Source organism: Rhagoletis pomonella, unplaced genomic scaffold (assembly GCF_013731165.1).
Source record: "Rhagoletis pomonella isolate Grant_MI unplaced genomic scaffold, Rhpom_1.0 Rhpom_scaffold_03857, whole genome shotgun sequence".
Lineage (NCBI taxonomy): Eukaryota > Metazoa > Arthropoda > Insecta > Diptera > Tephritidae > Rhagoletis > Rhagoletis pomonella.
Window position 1 is genome coordinate 1,479 of NW_023462407.1, and position 17,739 is coordinate 19,217.

A 17,739-nucleotide genomic window follows, 5' to 3' on the forward strand; every position below is an offset into this window, starting at 1 on the left:
TGAGTATCCCTCACGAAAATAAGTATGTTTCATTTAAAGTAGATGGTGCCGGTGCGTGAAACATTGTTTAACAGCTATTCATTGTACTTTGCTCAGTTAATTTCATGTGACACTAGCGAATACCCGGCGTGCTTCGCTGCGCCTTAAAAGTAATTTTGTTTTGTTACTCCCTCTCACAACATTTGAAAATATTAGTTAATAGTGCTGTACATATTTGTATAGTAGGGAGATTTTTTCAAATTATATAAATATACGTTATTTGAATATTGAATCAATACACGTTTGAGGAAAGGGTGCGATAGTAGACTCCAGTTATAAGATTATAAATTAAATTTCCAAGAGAAAGTCGGTTCTTTACATATTTTCTAATTACCTTCGAAAATATATTAACTCAAAAAAAAAATAAACAATGCTTCATAGATCGATTTTTTTTAATCTAACTTCATAAAGTTCTTTAAAAATATTTTGTAAATGAGGCCATAAGAGCTTAGGGGGAGAGTTACAACACAAAAATACATTTAAGGCGCAGCGAAGCACGCCGGGTAATTGCTAGTATGTATATAAAAATGTATGCATACATACATAAGTATCCCTTCGGAACAACACGGATAGAAGAGAGATGCCTAAGTAGTAAATAGTGAAAAAACCCATAGGTATTTAGGAGTTACTAAATACGTAAGTAAATAGAATTGAAGTATTTAGAGTGGAAAAATAGTAAATCAGGCAGTGAATTGTAGAACCTACTGAATTCTAAAGTACTATGGTATTTAGTAAATTTTTCAATACTAAACGGTTCAGAAAAAGAAAAGGTAATCGATAATATTTTTAAAACTTGAGTCGATAATATTTTTTCGAAACATTCGCCACGTTTGTTTTTTTTGTTCTTTTCGGAATTCCCGGTTTCACTTTTTTTTTCTGTATAATATTTTTCGGTACCTTTAGGTATTTTTTTCGGAATTTTTCTAAATTTTACGGGACGTTTTGGGGGTTTTGGGAATATTTTACTTTAGTACTAAGAACTTAGCATTTTGTAAATATGATTTTGTCCGTTACTGACTTTCAGGAAGAGCTTTTGTCAGTAACATATTTTCATTGGAGTTGTATTAAAAGATCTTCCATTCGAAGGCAGGCAAGAAGATGGGCCTGTGAAGGAACGAAAGTTAGAGCATGTTAGCAGCAAATCATATTTGGTCTCCTTCATTATTTTTTTCTTCTAAGAGGAATTAATCAGAAGAATTTATCGAATAATTAATCGAATTCTCAAAAGATCAGCAATAAAAGCTTCTAAAAGTGTATTTTGGAACCAACTTTCGTTATTGTTTGTTAAGTTTGATTCGGACACAAACCGGTTGCGGCGATGTGCCACCTTAAGTAAAATTTTTTCTTGTTGAAGGCTTCGTTTTATCCGATTTTGCCGGTTGGTATATTATCTTATATTTGTTTGTATGCGGCATTGGAAATCAACTGCTTTCCTGGCGCCGCAAAAAAAAAACAACAATAAGTCAGACAGCGCAAAAAGCCAAAAACCGGCATTATCACGATCGCAAAACAGTTTTTATTACTCTCTCCCATTCAGCCTCTTTACAGTCTCCCTCTGCAAGCGTTGGCTCATGCTTTTGTTATTTACTCATTTATTTGTTTATTTTCCCTGATTTGCTACTTTTGCTACAATGTAATTAAATTTTCTTTCACAAATATGGGCGAACGCACGGAGATGTGATTGTACTGCGCCTCTGAAGATTTCCACAATATTAAAAGCGCATCTACATACATACGTAAATATGTAAATATGTAAGTGAGATCAATGAAATCTCGCCGCTAAATAGCCTATTTCGACTTCAAGGTTTTCCTTTCTGGCAGCAGCCATCTGGGCAAAAGCGCTCATTAATTTTGTGGCGAGCAAATGAGCAACCGACAGCCTCCACTCAGCCATACAAACCGCACTCTCCGCATATAATTCTGTTGCGACCATTTTCGAAAACGTTTTCGAATCTGTTGGCGTTTTTCTACAGTGCAGAGTAGTGGACGTACATATGTATGTATGTACGTTTTGTCGGCAGATGTGGCTGCCTTTGCCAAGCGGTTGCCTTTTGCCTAGTTAATTTGGAGAGTTCTCTTTTACTAGCGCGGTCGCATTTCTTCCACGGAAACCTTTGACGCATTTTTTAATCCCAAAAACTACAAGACATAAGCAAAAAAAAAGAATAAACTTTTTTCTCAAACGTTGGATTGTCGCAATTGTTTAAAAATACGTGCACGTTTTTTTCTGTTAAGGCAGAAAAACGCAAATCTTAGCATTTTTTGAACTATAAATTTTCGTTGTTAAAAGCAGCACAAGAAAATCCCAAGTGTTTTGTGTTAAAATTGTAACGCAATTTCCGAGTGGCTGACCGCGTGGTCTTTGCACATAAATTTTGCGTGTTTCAACGACGGCATTTACATATATCAAATAAGCCCTTAAATCACTCAAACTTTCTTCAAATCTTTCTAATATATCCACCATTTGTCTCTCCCTTTTTTCCTCTCTCTCGGTTTTTTGCAGATTAAACGACACCCTACGCGAAAAGGATCGTCAGGTTGGCAAGGATCTCGAGGAGATCGAACAGGTCTTCCATAGCATCTCGGAGCTGCAAGATAAATTCAACGCTCTACTCGAGCAGATACAAGAAGTACACGCCTTCGACGAACATATCGAAGCCATTGAAAAGTCGCTCAACAATTTGCAACAACAAGTTGGTAAGACAGTTGAGGCAAGCACCCAACTGATCGCCAACACCAAGGAACACTATCTGAGCAAACAAAATTTGGTACCAAGTGATATCGCACAGGAGTTTACAGCATTAGAGTTGCTCTCCGAGCGTGTACAGGGCGCCATGGAAACGAAACAAAAGGAATTCAAGCGAGCCAAGACTGTACGCACCGAATATCTGAGTGGCGTAGATGAAATCCAAAGATGGCTGCGTCAAGCGGAAGTGCAAGTGCAAGATCGTACACTCGCGCCAGCGCAAATGAAGGAATTGTTGCATCGCATCAATCAGGAAATCACCGGCATTTATGAGCGTTTCACAATGGTTAAGACAAATGGACAACTGATTATCGATAATTGTCGGAATAGTAATGAGAAACTGCTCGTACAATCGACGATCGATCAGTTGGCGCAAGAATTGGGACAAGTACGCTCATGGTTGGATGAGAAGAAACAACAAGTCGGTGATAGTTTGGATGCATGGACGAGATTTATGAATTTGTATCAAATTGTGATGGCGTGGGTGGTCGAGAAGCGCACCTTCCTCGATCAGACAATCGAATTGCGTACACTGTCCGAGGCGCGTAACAAACTCAATGACTATGCAGCGGCTGTGAAGAGTATTAAACCGATTGTGAAGCATTTGAGCGAAATGGATAAGGAATTGGAACATATTGGACAAGTGACAACTGTGGGTGATCTCAAGGATAAATTGCAAGAGGCTGAGGATGCCAAGGTTTCCGTGGAAGCGGTGCTGCTGGAAAGGGTAGGTGGTAGAGGAAGAATAGTAGTGCTATTAGAAGAAGCAGAAGTAAATTAAAGGGAAGAAGATAAAGAAAATGAAGTAACAGAAAAAGGGGTAGAAGAAGACAACTTCGCGTGGTTGCGTGGAAGGTTGTTTTTTGAAGATTGGAAAGGTATAGTTCGGTCGGCATTTGTAAGTATGCCAGTAAGACACGCAGCATTTAGCGGGTATAGAAAGTTAACAATGGTTTTATCTCTTCGAGTAAAAATTTTTATCATCATGTATCAATTTTTCCGTTTTTGGTGAGGTTAATTTTTTGTATCACCAACTGTAGTTTGGAACTTTTGTTTGCCTCCAAAAAAAAAGACAACAACAAACCAATCAAGTCATATTAAAAAATTAAGGAACAAAAACGTTGTCACATAATTAAAAAAGTTTTATAAAAATCATAACACTAATGCAAGCGGAGCTTAAAAATTTTTTGTAATCTTTTTAATTTTTGATCAGTACAAACACTGTGTTCCCACATTTTTAATAACTTTTTATACATTTTTTTAGATTTTTATATTTAACGTCATATTTGACCTTTTTTGTATCGTGAAATAAAATTTTAGAAATAGCGCTATTTTTTGCTGATAATTCATGACATTAAATAGTACTTCGATAAAATTTAATAAAAAAAATATTAGTCTGAAAAATATCAGATATGTCGAAAAGTCACAAAGAAGATACAAATTTCACAAAAAAACTAATCGCTCATCAAAAAATATTTTAAATTTTATTTCTGTTTTGAAATAATTTTTTTTTTAATTTGCTTCGATAGCAAATCTTTGATTGATTAAAAAATTGGTAACATACAAAGGAAAAAGATAAAATAAATGCATTATGATTTTTTGTTTTTTAGTTGCAAATTTTAAAATTTTTGTTGCATATAATTCACATGCTTTTACTTGCCGGTCATTATTTTGATGGATAAATATCGTGGCTTTTTATTTTTCGATCAATGCTCATGAATTAAATTTTTAATCCAAATTTATTCAACTACCAACCGATATATCGATACATCAGATCAGGATTGTAAAATATGATCAAAAGTATAATAGACTGAAATATCGATAACATACGATCGCACAAACAAAAAAGTTTATAAAAAATAAATTTGGTAATTACGATTTTTTTATCGATTATTTAAATTTTTAAGAGTATGTAACGAAAATTTTTTTAAAAGAAACAATGAACTCAAAAATCGGCCATATTAAATGTTTATTTCGATTATCTCAACCACTCAGCAAATATACATATATATCGATCGATAATTCGATAGCTTAAGTTTGTCGACCAATGTATTCTGAATTCGCCAGATATGATCGAAAAAAGCAATTTCATTTAAACCTTTTTTCCTATAAATAAAAAAATTTTTAAAAACCAATATACAACCGAACCTTCGAAAAATTATGCCTCGAAAATAAACTAAAAAATCGCGATCAGATATGATGAAAAGAACTTGAAAGTGAAAAATCATTGAACTCGAAAATTTTTTTTTATTATAAATTACAAATGTTCGAATTTTTCACTTTCCTGCTCAAATTGTTTTCTTAATTCAAATGTTTTCAATCCCTATACCGACGTCAGCTGATATCAACACATCGCTTCTTATTTTTTTTAACATTATTCTTTGTATAGGTTTGTAAAAATTGTAAAATATTGATTAACCTTAATCGAAAAATTTTAATTATCGATAAAAATTTATCGAACAAATTTTTAGGTATCGATTATGTGTTATAAAAATAAAAAATAATCGAGGTTTCAAAAAATAATGACATCAGATCAAACAATCAAGAGAAATTATAAATATTTTAAAAACAAATTATTTATATTAAATTCCGAATGAAAACCTGCTAATCAAAGTTTATGTGACAATACATGGCGCCATTTCTAACTTTTTATTTTAAATATATAATTTTTTTTTTAATTTTGAATGGTAATTTGCTATCTTTCTGCTGCGAGTCGCGCCTCCAACGATCGCGAAACTTGAGTTTCGGAAAATGTTTTGTTTCGCACCAAAAAACCTTTACTTTTAAATAATCCCGATTTTGTCCTTCCCCTTTCCCAAATGTACAGAATTCCCTACTACAAGAAGCCTGCGAAGAATGGGATCAATGTGAACGCAAAATCAAGGACATACGCAGCTGGATAGACAAAACGAAGGAAGCATTGGGTTCACCACAGCACAAGAAGAAACCGCTGCGCGATCAATTGGGCTACTGCGAGAAAACGCTGGCGGATATTAATGTACAGAAGACCAAATTGCGCCTATCTATCGAAAAATTGGAGGTGAGTGTTGCGTGATTTTTATTGTCTTCGCTAACTTCAAAATTGCTGTAGAAGTTTACTTTCAACTTAAGAGCTAGGAATCACAAAAATTAATAAGCGTATTTTTTGTCTTTCTCTCTCTTTCTCTCCCCTTTTCTCTCTCTTATTTCTGTTACACTATCCGCAGGTGCACTTCCGTAATGGTATGGGTGGCGATCCGCGCCTAAGCGAAAATGTCGATGATCTATTGAAAATCTTGGACGGACTGGCGGAATTGGTACGCACCAAAACCACTAGTGTCGAAGAGACGCTCAATCAGATCGATATCTATCAGCAACAGATGCAAACATTGCGTCAAAAGATCATACAAGAGGAACAACAATTGCGGCTCGTAATGGCGCCCACGTATCTGCCCCACGATCGTGAGCGTGCATTAGCAGAGCAACAGGTATGTAAACGTAACAGGCAGGTTGTTAGTTAAGTGCATACATACATAGTTATTTTCGAATACTTATTACCAGTTATTTTAGTATAAAATTTCATATATATATGTAAGCAGTTATTAGCAGCTGTGAGGCAGTGAGTTGTTAAGCTCTTCTGTTATTAGGACACACAAATAGTTGTTGTCTGAGAGTTGGCAGCTTAAAAAAAACTTTAGGAAAGGTTTTTAGAAATCCCCCTTTTATTTAGGTATTTGTTGTGCTCTCTCTATCTTTACTTCTCTTTCACATTCTTATAAGTGTTTGAGAGCCTCGAAGAAGTTGAAAAGAAAGCACAGTTTATTCATTGACATTGAATTCATTATCGCAAAACATTTGGTGCTGTTTATTTTCAATAACCGACCGACTCTTGTTAGCAAATGTTAAAGAATTTGTAATTTGACTAACACACGCACCCCCTCAACCCTACCCCAAAGAACCCTCTCTTTTTAAGTAACCTCTAGCAGCATTGTTATTTATTAATTTTTATTTTTATTTTTTTTTTACTTTAGTAAGCTCAATAGTTTTTATTTATTTATTTTTCTATATTTGTTTTTTTTGTCTACGAAATCGCTGAGTGGCAAAATGCTCTGCTACGCTAAACAAGTTGCACGGTGGCTGTGAAGTTTTTTTAAATTGGCAATAAAAACAATATATATTTTTGTGGTATACAAATACCTCGTTTTGAGTTTGTATTTGTTTTATTTGATTAGCATTTTATTTTTTAGAATTTTTCGAGTTTTCTTTTTTATTTAAAATTTTTTTTTAACTTCAAAAACAATTTTAAATAATTTTGGTGTTACAAAAAGGGTTTATTTTTTATTTTCTTATTTGATCTTTTTTAAAGTTTATTAATTTTTTTGTTTTTTTTTTTAATTTTTTAATCTTTTTAAATTGATAATTTAGTGTAATTTTATTTTTTCCAATTTTCTTTAATACATATTTTCAAACTGTTTTTTTTTAATTTTTTAAAATTTCGTTATTTTTTGCTTATTTTAATGTTTTTGAGTATCTTCAGTTTTTTATTATTTGATTTTTTTTCTTTAGTTTTTACATTTATTGCACACATTGAAATCATAAGCAGATTGCATCTGCACGTCAGTCAGCTCATCATTTCCTGCGTAATTTTATGTATTATTCATTGTTTTTTTTTGGTTTTTTTGTTTCTTCTGATTGAGTGTATTTGTTGCCATGCCACTATTCATTTGTATTTTAACACCGTGCAGCAACATTTTGTTCATACATCATTTTGTCCATACATTCATCTTCTCCATTGATTCATCAGTCTTGTTTTGGTACGCGAAAATTGTAGAAAACTATGACGAGCTTTTTTTAAAGCCTTCGCTGCTTTTAGATTGTAAATTTTTTGCTACCAGTAAGTAGGTAATGGGCTTTTCTCAGACTTGTAAAAGCAATGTTTCTAAACTAAAATTTAAATTTTCTAAAAATTTACTTTATGAAGCTTTTTTGAGCTTTCCGTTGTAAAGTGTTAGAAACTGTTTTTACTCTTTAAAATTTCTTTGTCTCTTTTAGAATCTGCCAGAGTTTTTTTTACAGCCATACATTCAGAAAAGCTACACCTAAGAAAGCTCTTTAACTACTGCCGCACTTTTCAAAAAACCTAGTCTACTTAAAAGCTCGCCAAAGCATTTTCTGCAATTTCAATGCTGAAAACGACAAAAACTCATGCAGATAAAAGGGCTTAAAATATATTTTTTGCCATAACAATTTTGCTAATTTTTATACAAGAAAATAAAATTTTCAAAAATATTAAAAAATAAAAATAAAAGAATGTAGAAAAAATGTTTTATTTAGTAAACTTCGCAGAAAAATTAAAAAAAAAATTTGGAGAAATATCTAAAAACTTTTTCAGAATAATTAAAAAAACACTAAAGAAAAACCTCAAAAATTTTCCAGAAACAATTTTGATTTCTTGCACAAAAAAAGTTTTGCAAAAAAAATTAACCAAGTTTTACAGAAAAATTTTAAATAAAGTTTTTTATTCAAAGCGAAAACGTTGTTTTTTCAATTTTCAAAGCAATCAATTGCAAATTTTTTACATATTACAATTTTTTTTGGAAATTTTATTATAAAATGTGAACCACGTGAACCTAAAAATATAAATAAATATTACGTAGCAAACACGTGGCACCAATATATTTCGCTTAAAATTTTTGTAGATGAGCAGCAAATACATACAAACATACATATATACATAAATATTTGTATGTAAAAATTTGTGTATTTAAAGAAAATTTTACCGAAAATTTGCTAAGCGGATGAAAATGCCTACATGACTGCCGTCATAGCGCGTATTTTTAGCCGCTTGTCTCGCAGTAACACATCGAATGTGCACACACATGTACATATTTATATGTGAGAATGTGTGTGTTCACCTTGAAGTCGCGCGCATTAAGAATAGCAAAATAATTATTTACGCACTAGTTGTGTGTCAAATTTAAAAATTTTTTAGTTTATTGTTTTTGGATTTTTACTCGTCAGAGCACAGTTAAAAAAAATATGAATCACTATATAATAGTGTAAAAAAAATCCGAAAGATTAAAAAATGAAAAATGTGACAGGAATGTAAATTAAATTAAGCTAAATTGAAAAAAAAACTGCTTCTAATTAAAAGTCTGAATAACTTTTTCATAAAATTATCAAAAGCACTTATTATTTTTTAGAAGCTTTTCGAAGCTTAAATAATTTTTCAAAGCTACGTATAACTACACAATTTTTTGTTGCTACTTCGTGTTTAAATATTTCTATTAGGGCTGTGCGATTATTCGATTACTCGAGCAAGTTGGTTAATCAATTATTCGGTTAATCAATTACTCGAGTAATCAAAATTTTGATTACTCAAAACGATGATTAATTGAGTTACTTGAGATATGATTACTCTAAAAAAATAATTTTGCTCGTTAATAGAGTTTGCTTTGGAAAAAGCTTATTTTTTTTTTACATTCTGTACATGAAAAAAATTGTTTGCTTTAATTTTTGAAAACAGAAACATTGTTTTCAAAGTATCAAGGAACTTTAACTACTTTATACATATGTAAAGAGTTGAAATGTTGATTACTCATTTTACTCGAAATGTTGATTCATCATAAAGCATTTTACTCAAATATTTTTGTTTATGGTTAATCAAAAATCTTGATTACTCGAGTAACTGAACTTTTGAGTAATCATAATTTCCAATTAATCGAATAATTGAGTTATTTACTTTATGATTAATTAAAATTTTGAGTAATCAATTAATCGCACAGCCCTAATTTCTATTGGTAAGCACTAAAGATGCTCATTTATTTAGACTCTCTTGCGTTTAGATCAGTGTTGGCCACTTTAACGGCACGAGTTCAGAGCTTTGTTGGAGTTTTTTATATATTTTAAACAGACAGGCAGATAATAAAAGATCTTATTGATTAAAACTGGTGATGCCCTGAAAGCGCCTTTTACCCTTAGCGCACAGAAAGCTGAAATGAAACTCAAACGAGTTCGAAAGAGCTTTTAAAAGCTCGAAAAAAGTTCGAAGGAGCTTTTGAAAGTGGCGCATGCTTACGCACATAACGCATAAAAGTTCTGAAAAAATAAGAAAGGTATAAAAGCTTAAAAAAGCCCGAACAAGTGTTTAAAAGCCCTACACTCGTGCCCCTTTTTGGCCGCCACTGATTGAAATATTGTCGTTAAAGCACCTATAATTTACTACAAACACATTGTTTTGACATCATCAGTATTGCAAGTTTTTCACGCACCCATACATTTTTCATTGAGCCATACATACATACATTCACTTATTCAATTATCCATTTACTTTTTTTTTAGACATTTTTCATTCATTTCACATACATACCTGCCTCACTTTTGTGCTTGGAACTTTAAAAGTGGTTGCGTAGTAAAAAAAAATAACAATTCTTTTCTGGTACTTTGTATTATAAATATAAGCGGTAGTAGTTCCTTAGAGCTTTATTATTATTTTTATAGAATTTGGGTTTTCTTATGCATAACTCATCTGCACTCACGATTGGGTTTGGTTGAAAACGAGAAAAAACTTGCTCTCTCTCTCTCTCTCTTTCATACACACATATTATTTTAACTTCGTCTCTTTTTTACGCTTCATATAGTTTTCTTTAATTATTACATATTTATGCCTATTTTTATTCTTATACATATAAAAAAATGGTTAGTTTATAATTTTCGACATTATTTGACATTTCGTATTTCTTTTTTCTTTTATTTACATTCTCATTTTGTAACAAAACAAAAAAAAAAAATATGTTACATTTGGAACGTATACATATCTAAAACGTACATAAACATATAACTAAAAAAACAACAACAAAAATAAAACGTAAAAAACATATAAAACAAATGGTGTTGTTGCTTACTGAAATTTGCTACGATCGAAAAAAATGGTAAACAAAAATTGCGACGGTAATGGTACCTAATTAACAAAAAATTAACACATTTTTTACAAACACATGCACACACACACACACGCAAATATATTTTAAATGCTATTAATAAAAATTTTAACAAAATGCTAAACAAATTTTGAAAAAAATTCCCACAAAAATGCCAAATATTGAATCGAAAATATTGTTCTAAAACTAACCATTAATTCATATACTTAACTGACGCTTACCGGCTTGGTGCTACACACACCTACCGCTATCCGACTCTACTGCGTGCTTTCACTAACTCATTGTCATCCAATAAAAACAAAACCAAATAAAAAAACATTTAAAATGTTAATTCCATAACTGCTCTACGCTTATTGCTTTTAACTCATGCCACTACACCTAAAAATAATTAAAAAAAAAAAATTAAAAACATTAAAAAATGCTTATTGTCTAAACAAATAATTGCCTTCTTCCTCTGCTAAATGGTAAATGGGTTAATCTGTCTCACTCACGCGCTACTGCGTGTAAACTCATCTCCACCACCACCTCCACGTTCCTCTCTCTCTTCGTATGTATGCCTGTGCGTGTCTCACTCGCTCGCTCATTGTGCGCGTCCATGTGTCTCCACCATATGTCTCCTCCCATATATATATATGTGTGTGTGTTTGGTGCATATGTATTTAGGCATGTCGGGAGCGTGTTAAGAATCTTCATTCAAAAATAACTGCACGCAATGAGCGCATCAAGCTGTTGATCCATCGCGGCACACCGGACGATGCAGTGTTAGATATATAGTTTTAGGCGCCATAAGCCCGTCGTACTTCCACCACCACCTCACACTTAAACACACTCACACACGATATGCGAGCATCTTATGGCAGCAGAAAATAAACATACATTACTTACTACATAAATTTACTATATATAAATATTTATAATTTTAATAATGTATAGGAAAAAAAAATATTAATTATTTTAAATTTAATTTAAAGTTACGTACCTAAATGTTAAAGTCTAAAAAAGAAGTTGTAGAGGAAGCAAAAACTGTGCGCGCAGCGTAAAAAACTTAAAGCCAAAGAACACACAAAGTACTTAAGTATTCAATTACTTAAAGCGCGTACTTAGCATACCACAAGCCAACATATACAAATACAAATACCTTAGCTTATGTACTAGTAGCAGCCACCGCCAATGAAGCTACCATCAACACCAAATTGAATGCGCCCAAATGTTGGCAACTACATATGTGTGAGCGACACTCTAGCTGCTGCTGAGGCGCGCCGCTGCCAGACTCCCAATGTTGGCTGAGCGCATCGGCGGCGGCGAGAGCGTCGACACACTAACAGCTCTGTTTCCGCGCTAATGACTAGACTTATGCCATCACTATAACTGCGCCTAAAATTATGACGCAGTATATGGACATTGTTTCACTCAGTAGTTCATGACAAAAACATTGACAGTTGTCATTTGTTAGAGCGCTCAAAATCAAGATTTTGCGGCATATTTTTAGACGCTGTGGCGCTCAGACAATTGTCATGTGAACAGTTTTGTCAGTAGCTGTCGGAATAAGGCTGTAAATTTGCTGGCGCTTGCGTAAGAAAAACTTAAAAAGTTTTAATTTGTTCAACACATTTCCCCCATAGCGTTATTGTAAACAGCCATTATTTATAAGGCAAAAAAAAAAATTACTTATAAAAATATTAAAAAACTCTGACATGACCCCAAAAAAAACAAAGCGATTTTTAAATAAAATATATTATAAAAATGTATAAGATAAAAAACATGCGTAGTTATTTCGAAACCCAGCAGCATTTTGAACTCACTTTCTTAGCAGCATTTTAGGCGTTTAGGCTAGAGTTTACTAGCGCAGTGTATAGTACTTATGTATATTCATTCCAAGCTCAGCTAGTTCAACATTAATCTAGAAAGTTTTTATCGTATTTTGAGGGCTCTTACATACATTTACATATGCACAATATCTATGTACATATTTCTTTGTTTGTTTGCGAAACCAAACCTCTAACATATTTGGCAAATCTCGCCCTTTACTTTTTTTTATTAAAACCAATGCTAGACTCTGCGTACATCTATCGATGACATGCAACAGAAATACGATGTGATCGCAGCCTTATCATACACGCTGGATCCGCATTCCGTTGTTACCACATCATCGGCCGTGTCCATGCTATTGAAGCCATCCAAATTAGGCCTATCCTATGCGGAAGTGCTCTCCGGACATTCGAGTCCCGTGAGTTTTGCACAAACGGAAAATATTTTACATAAAAGTAAGGTACAAAATGCCAAACTTGAGACCACCACTACCATAACCACAACAACCAATAACAACAAAAATGTAGCCAGGCCAGTGGCTGTAAGCCATGAGCCACAAAGTGTACAAGAATTTGAACCTCAACAATATGAAACCACGCTTACCACCACCACGAGTCCCACGCAAGAATTGCAAGTGGAAGAGCCGCAAAGCGTTACAAATGAGTGGGTAGTGCACTCGTCGACATCGCCGCCAGAAGTGCAAAGCGAATATGTTAATGACCGTGGTGAGCGCGTCAATGAAAAGCGCACTGTGACCACACGAACGACCACTCAACATCTGACGCATAGCGCACAAGAATCGCAGCAGCATGAACAACCCGAAATGACGGTAGGTGTATGGCATGAAGAGCATCAGCAACAAGAAGCCGCTTATCAGCCGGAAGCGCCACAGCCAGCAGCGCGTCAACAGCAATTGCAGGTGCCGCGCGAACCGCGCCGTGGACGTTCGCCTCGACGTCGTCAGCAACAGCAACAGCAACAACAAAACGAGAGTGCGCAACATTACGCAGCAGCGTCACAGCAATCGACGCAGCACACGGCACGTGAAACGCGCATGGCGCGTACGCATGCCTCTAATACCAGCACAGCGACCACGTCTACGGTAGCGCGAACTCACGCGCAAACACGTCAGCAGCATCAACAGACGCATCTACTTGCGCCCGCCGAACAAGATCGCATGCGTTCAAGCAGCCCCATTTGGGCGCCCGGCTCTACTTCTTATGCGGAAGTATTGCGCGGCATTGAGTTGGAACGCCAACGCGTGCAGGATGAACGAAGGACGCAGAATGCGCAAAGCGATAAGCCTACTGTTGTTACTACGCTCACGACAACAGAAACAAATGATTACGTTAAGCCGGCGCAGGCGCCTGTGTCAACGGATTTGCGGCAAGAAACACAAGCGCACGAAGATAAAAAATTAAATTTTGTAGAATTTAAGTTGGTAGATTTGCCGATGGATGTGCAGAGCACACGCACTAGAGTCAGCATAGAGGATGTAAATATTGTTGAATCTTCCACGCCAGATGCCGCTTCGTCTTACGCGCAAACATTTGTGGAATCGACAATGCCGCAAAACACATACATCGATAGCGCAACAGTCCCGCGCACATTTGTAGATACAATATCGGTGGTGCCAAGCACTTACGTTGATACAGCCACTGGTGTTCCTAGCAGTTACGTCGAAACGACTGCAACGGGCATTAATGTGCCAATGACAGCCGCCGAAATACAGGAAACCTACCTGCAGCCCGATCCACAACTCTACCAGAGTATGTATGAGAATATGGCTGATGCTGGTCAGTGGGGATATGCAGCAGTGCCTGCGGCACAACAAGTCGCGCAGACCACCGAGAAGCAGTCGGCAGCCTCACAGAATTACTATGAACAGACTATACAAATGCAATATCCACAAGGTACGACGACCGGTCAAACGACCTACACTCAGTATCAGTACCAACCGACAGCTACGCAATATCAACTTATGACCGGCTACTACCCCACAGCGCCGCAACAGCCTGACGCATATCAAACGGTGTATGCCACACCCAATGACCAAACTCAATTATACTATCAGCCACAGGCGCAACCCTATCAAGAGCTGCAAAGTTTGGCCTACGATACACAGCCACAAGAATACTTAAGCGATTATCAGCAGACGCAAGCTGATCAGAGCGTGATTGACCAAGTAGTCACTACGCTCGCATCTATTGTGCAAAATGTCACTACCACGCAGACGCATGTTAACGCACAACAACAATATGTGCAAGAGTCTGGAGAGCAATTTGAGGCACAGCTTTATGAGCCATCGCCGTCTCCCCAGCAGTTTGAGCAACCAGCACAGTTGCAACCCTTCGAAGTGCCTCAACATGCGCAGCAATATGACCAAGTAACGCACACGCAGTTGTATGAACCACAATCGATTGAGGAGGACGAACCGCGCCCCGATATAACATTCGGACAATTCGAAGTGAATGAAATTGAAACGATACCCGCGGAAATCGTTGAGAGTCTACCAGCGCAACAGATACCACAACCAGAAGTTGCGCCGGTCTCAGAGCCTCCAGCTCCCTACACTGCGCCCTTGCAACCCATGGAAACTGTGCCAGCACAAGAAGTGCAAGATATGGCGCAAGCAGTCCAAGTTTCACAGAGTCCTACAGAGTTTAGGAGACAACCGAAAATACCCACAAAAGAGCCCACACATGGCACGACTTATGCTGAAGTACTATTTGGTATCCATCAAGGTGGAAGTAATGTTTTCCAGCCATCCAGTCAACAGCCACAGCCACAGCAAACGCAAATCCGCATTACAACAACCAAATATGATACAAATACAAATAGATTACAACAGCAAAGATTGACAACCAAAACTGCAACGACGACAGCAACGACCTATGCGACTACGACGACATCGAATAATAATGAATACAATAATCGCCGACCATGGAAGTCTCCTTCTCGGAATGCTGCAGCAGTTCAGAGAAGAGAAGACGCAACAGCCAACGTCGCTGCAGCACCAGTGCCGCAGCCACGTAAAGAGCAACGGCCTACAAGAGGTCAACGGACTGATTCGAAACAGCGACAACACAACGGATCTCCACCAGCCATACGCGAGGTGGAGACGCGACAGAAGCATGAAAAGCAAGAAAAACACGATAAACATGTTAAAACCGTGGCGGAGTCCACAACAACTGCGACCACCAGCAAATCTCAAAAGGACACAAAGCACACAAAAAGCGAGGGAAAGAAAGTGAAATTAGCTGCAGTTGTGCCTGAAATTCATGGAGAGACCACAACGGCTGTCGAAAGTGCAGTTATTGTGGGAAGGACAGACACAACTAGTCAGCAAATTAAAACAACAACCAGCGCTGCGCTTGAGCAAGAGTCCGAAAAGAAACCAGCAAAACCAAAAAGACAAAAGAAACACAAGCATTCAGGTGAAGTTGAAGAACCTGCAGAGAAGAAAGAAAAATCAGAAACGGTTATTGTAAAAGAAACCGTAAAACCGAGTAGCCCCGTCGCTGAAAAAGTTCCTGTTTCTGCTGAGAAGCCTGCAACTCCTGCAGAAAATTTAGTTCCTAACGCAAATATCGTTCCTTCCAGTGTAAAAGTCGACACTGTAAAGTCGAGTACAGTTGACTTCATAGCAAACGAAAGTCTAAAAGATATACCAGCCAAACCCGCAAGGAAGGAGAAATCGAAAGTCCAACGCAAACCCTCACCAGTTGAAACTACTACGGTAGTAGACGCGATTAGCGCAAACGTGGCAGCGCCAGTAAGCGCCGAGTCTACGCATGTCATAACGGCGAATGGTTGTACTACCACTACTGTGACAACAACAACAACAACCAAGCACACGACAAAGCGCATTATTACCAGAATCATTAATGGCCAAGAAGTTGCGATTGAGGAAGATATCGTTGATGATGAGCCTGCCGGCGAAAAATCAAATGTGCTAATCAGCGCGGTTGCCGAAAAACCTGAAATTGTTTCAGAAACTACAGCCAGCGCCGAAATAGTGGAGAGCAAGGAAAAACTGCAAAAACCGTCTAAGAAAGATAAGAAGAAAACTAAAGGCGCGAAAGAAACTGTAGCACTCGTAGAAGAAGAAGTGGTTACGACTTCAGAGTCTACACCCGAGCACGTGCCTGTAGTCGAAGCAAAACAAACGGAACACTTCCCAATCGAGCAGGTTGCCGTCGCGAACGTAGTTGAAGAAACCAAAGCAGAAAGCAAAAGCAAGAAAGATAAAAAGAAGTCAAAGAGTCCTAAGGAAACACCAATTCCAGCAGACACTGCTGCTGAAGAGAAACCCATGCAATTGCCAGAATCTACCATTTCTCAAACTACCGAAACTACAACCGTGATTGTAGAAAAACCTGTGACTGGGGAGTTTACAACGCAAGCGCCAACAGAACCCGATACTAGTTTGAAATCAAGCATAGCGCAATTTATAAATACGGAAAGGGAGAAAACGGAGAAGCCATCGAAGAAAGATAAGAAAAAGACCAAGGGTCAAAAAGAGCCTAAAGACGGGCCAGTTGAGCCTACGACGCAAACAATTAAATTGGTTGAAGAAACACCTTTTGCAATACTAGAGCCAGTAGTGGAACCTACTGAAACCAACAAGGTGGTTGAAGAAACACCTGTCGCGATACCAGAGCCAGTTGTTGTGAATGAAACAGCAACGAAAGAAGCACGCAAAACAGAAAGCTTTGTAGAGACCACAACTGTGATTGAGCATACATTATCGCCTGCTGAAGAAACTCCTATTGAGACTGTAGTGGATTACACGCCAGTCGTAGAGGAGAAAGCGATAGTTGAAAATACACGAGTTGCCGCCGAGAATGAGATCTCGACGCTGGTTGAGCAGAAAATAGTAGCTGAAGGGACGAAAGCGCAATCTGTCGAGGAGCAAGTCAAACAAGAAGCACCTGCTACAGTTGAGCCTACTGCAGAGTCCAATACAGAAGTCGAGACAGTAGAACTGCTAGTCAAGAATATTCAAGTAATGTCTGAAGACACACTGAAATCCAGTATACGCGATTTGATTGCTGCTGAACAGCAAAATGTAGATAAACCACAAAAAATGGCGAAGAAGGATAAGAAGAAGGCAAAGACGCCAAAGGAGGAAAACAAAATAACTGTTCCAACAGTAGAAGAGCTAAAAATAACTGCGTCAACGGTAGAAGAACCCGTTATCCACGTCAAGACCGAGGAATCGCT

At 36.7% G+C, this 17,739-nt stretch overlaps 1 protein-coding gene across 1 annotated transcript; it reads left to right on the top strand.

Moving 5' to 3' along the window:
• Window positions 1–2,664: 2,664 nt before the first annotated feature.
• LOC118754415 lies at window positions 2,665–12,433 on the top strand. The gene is made up of 4 exons (XM_036489289.1): window positions 2,665–3,512; window positions 5,613–5,825; window positions 5,992–6,252; window positions 11,368–12,433. The coding sequence occupies exons 1-4, from the start codon at window positions 2,874–2,876 to the stop codon at window positions 11,476–11,478; spliced, it is 1,224 nt and encodes a 407-aa protein (XP_036345182.1). The 5' UTR covers window positions 2,665–2,873; the 3' UTR covers window positions 11,479–12,433.
• The last annotated feature ends 5,306 nt before the right edge of the window (window positions 12,434–17,739 follow it).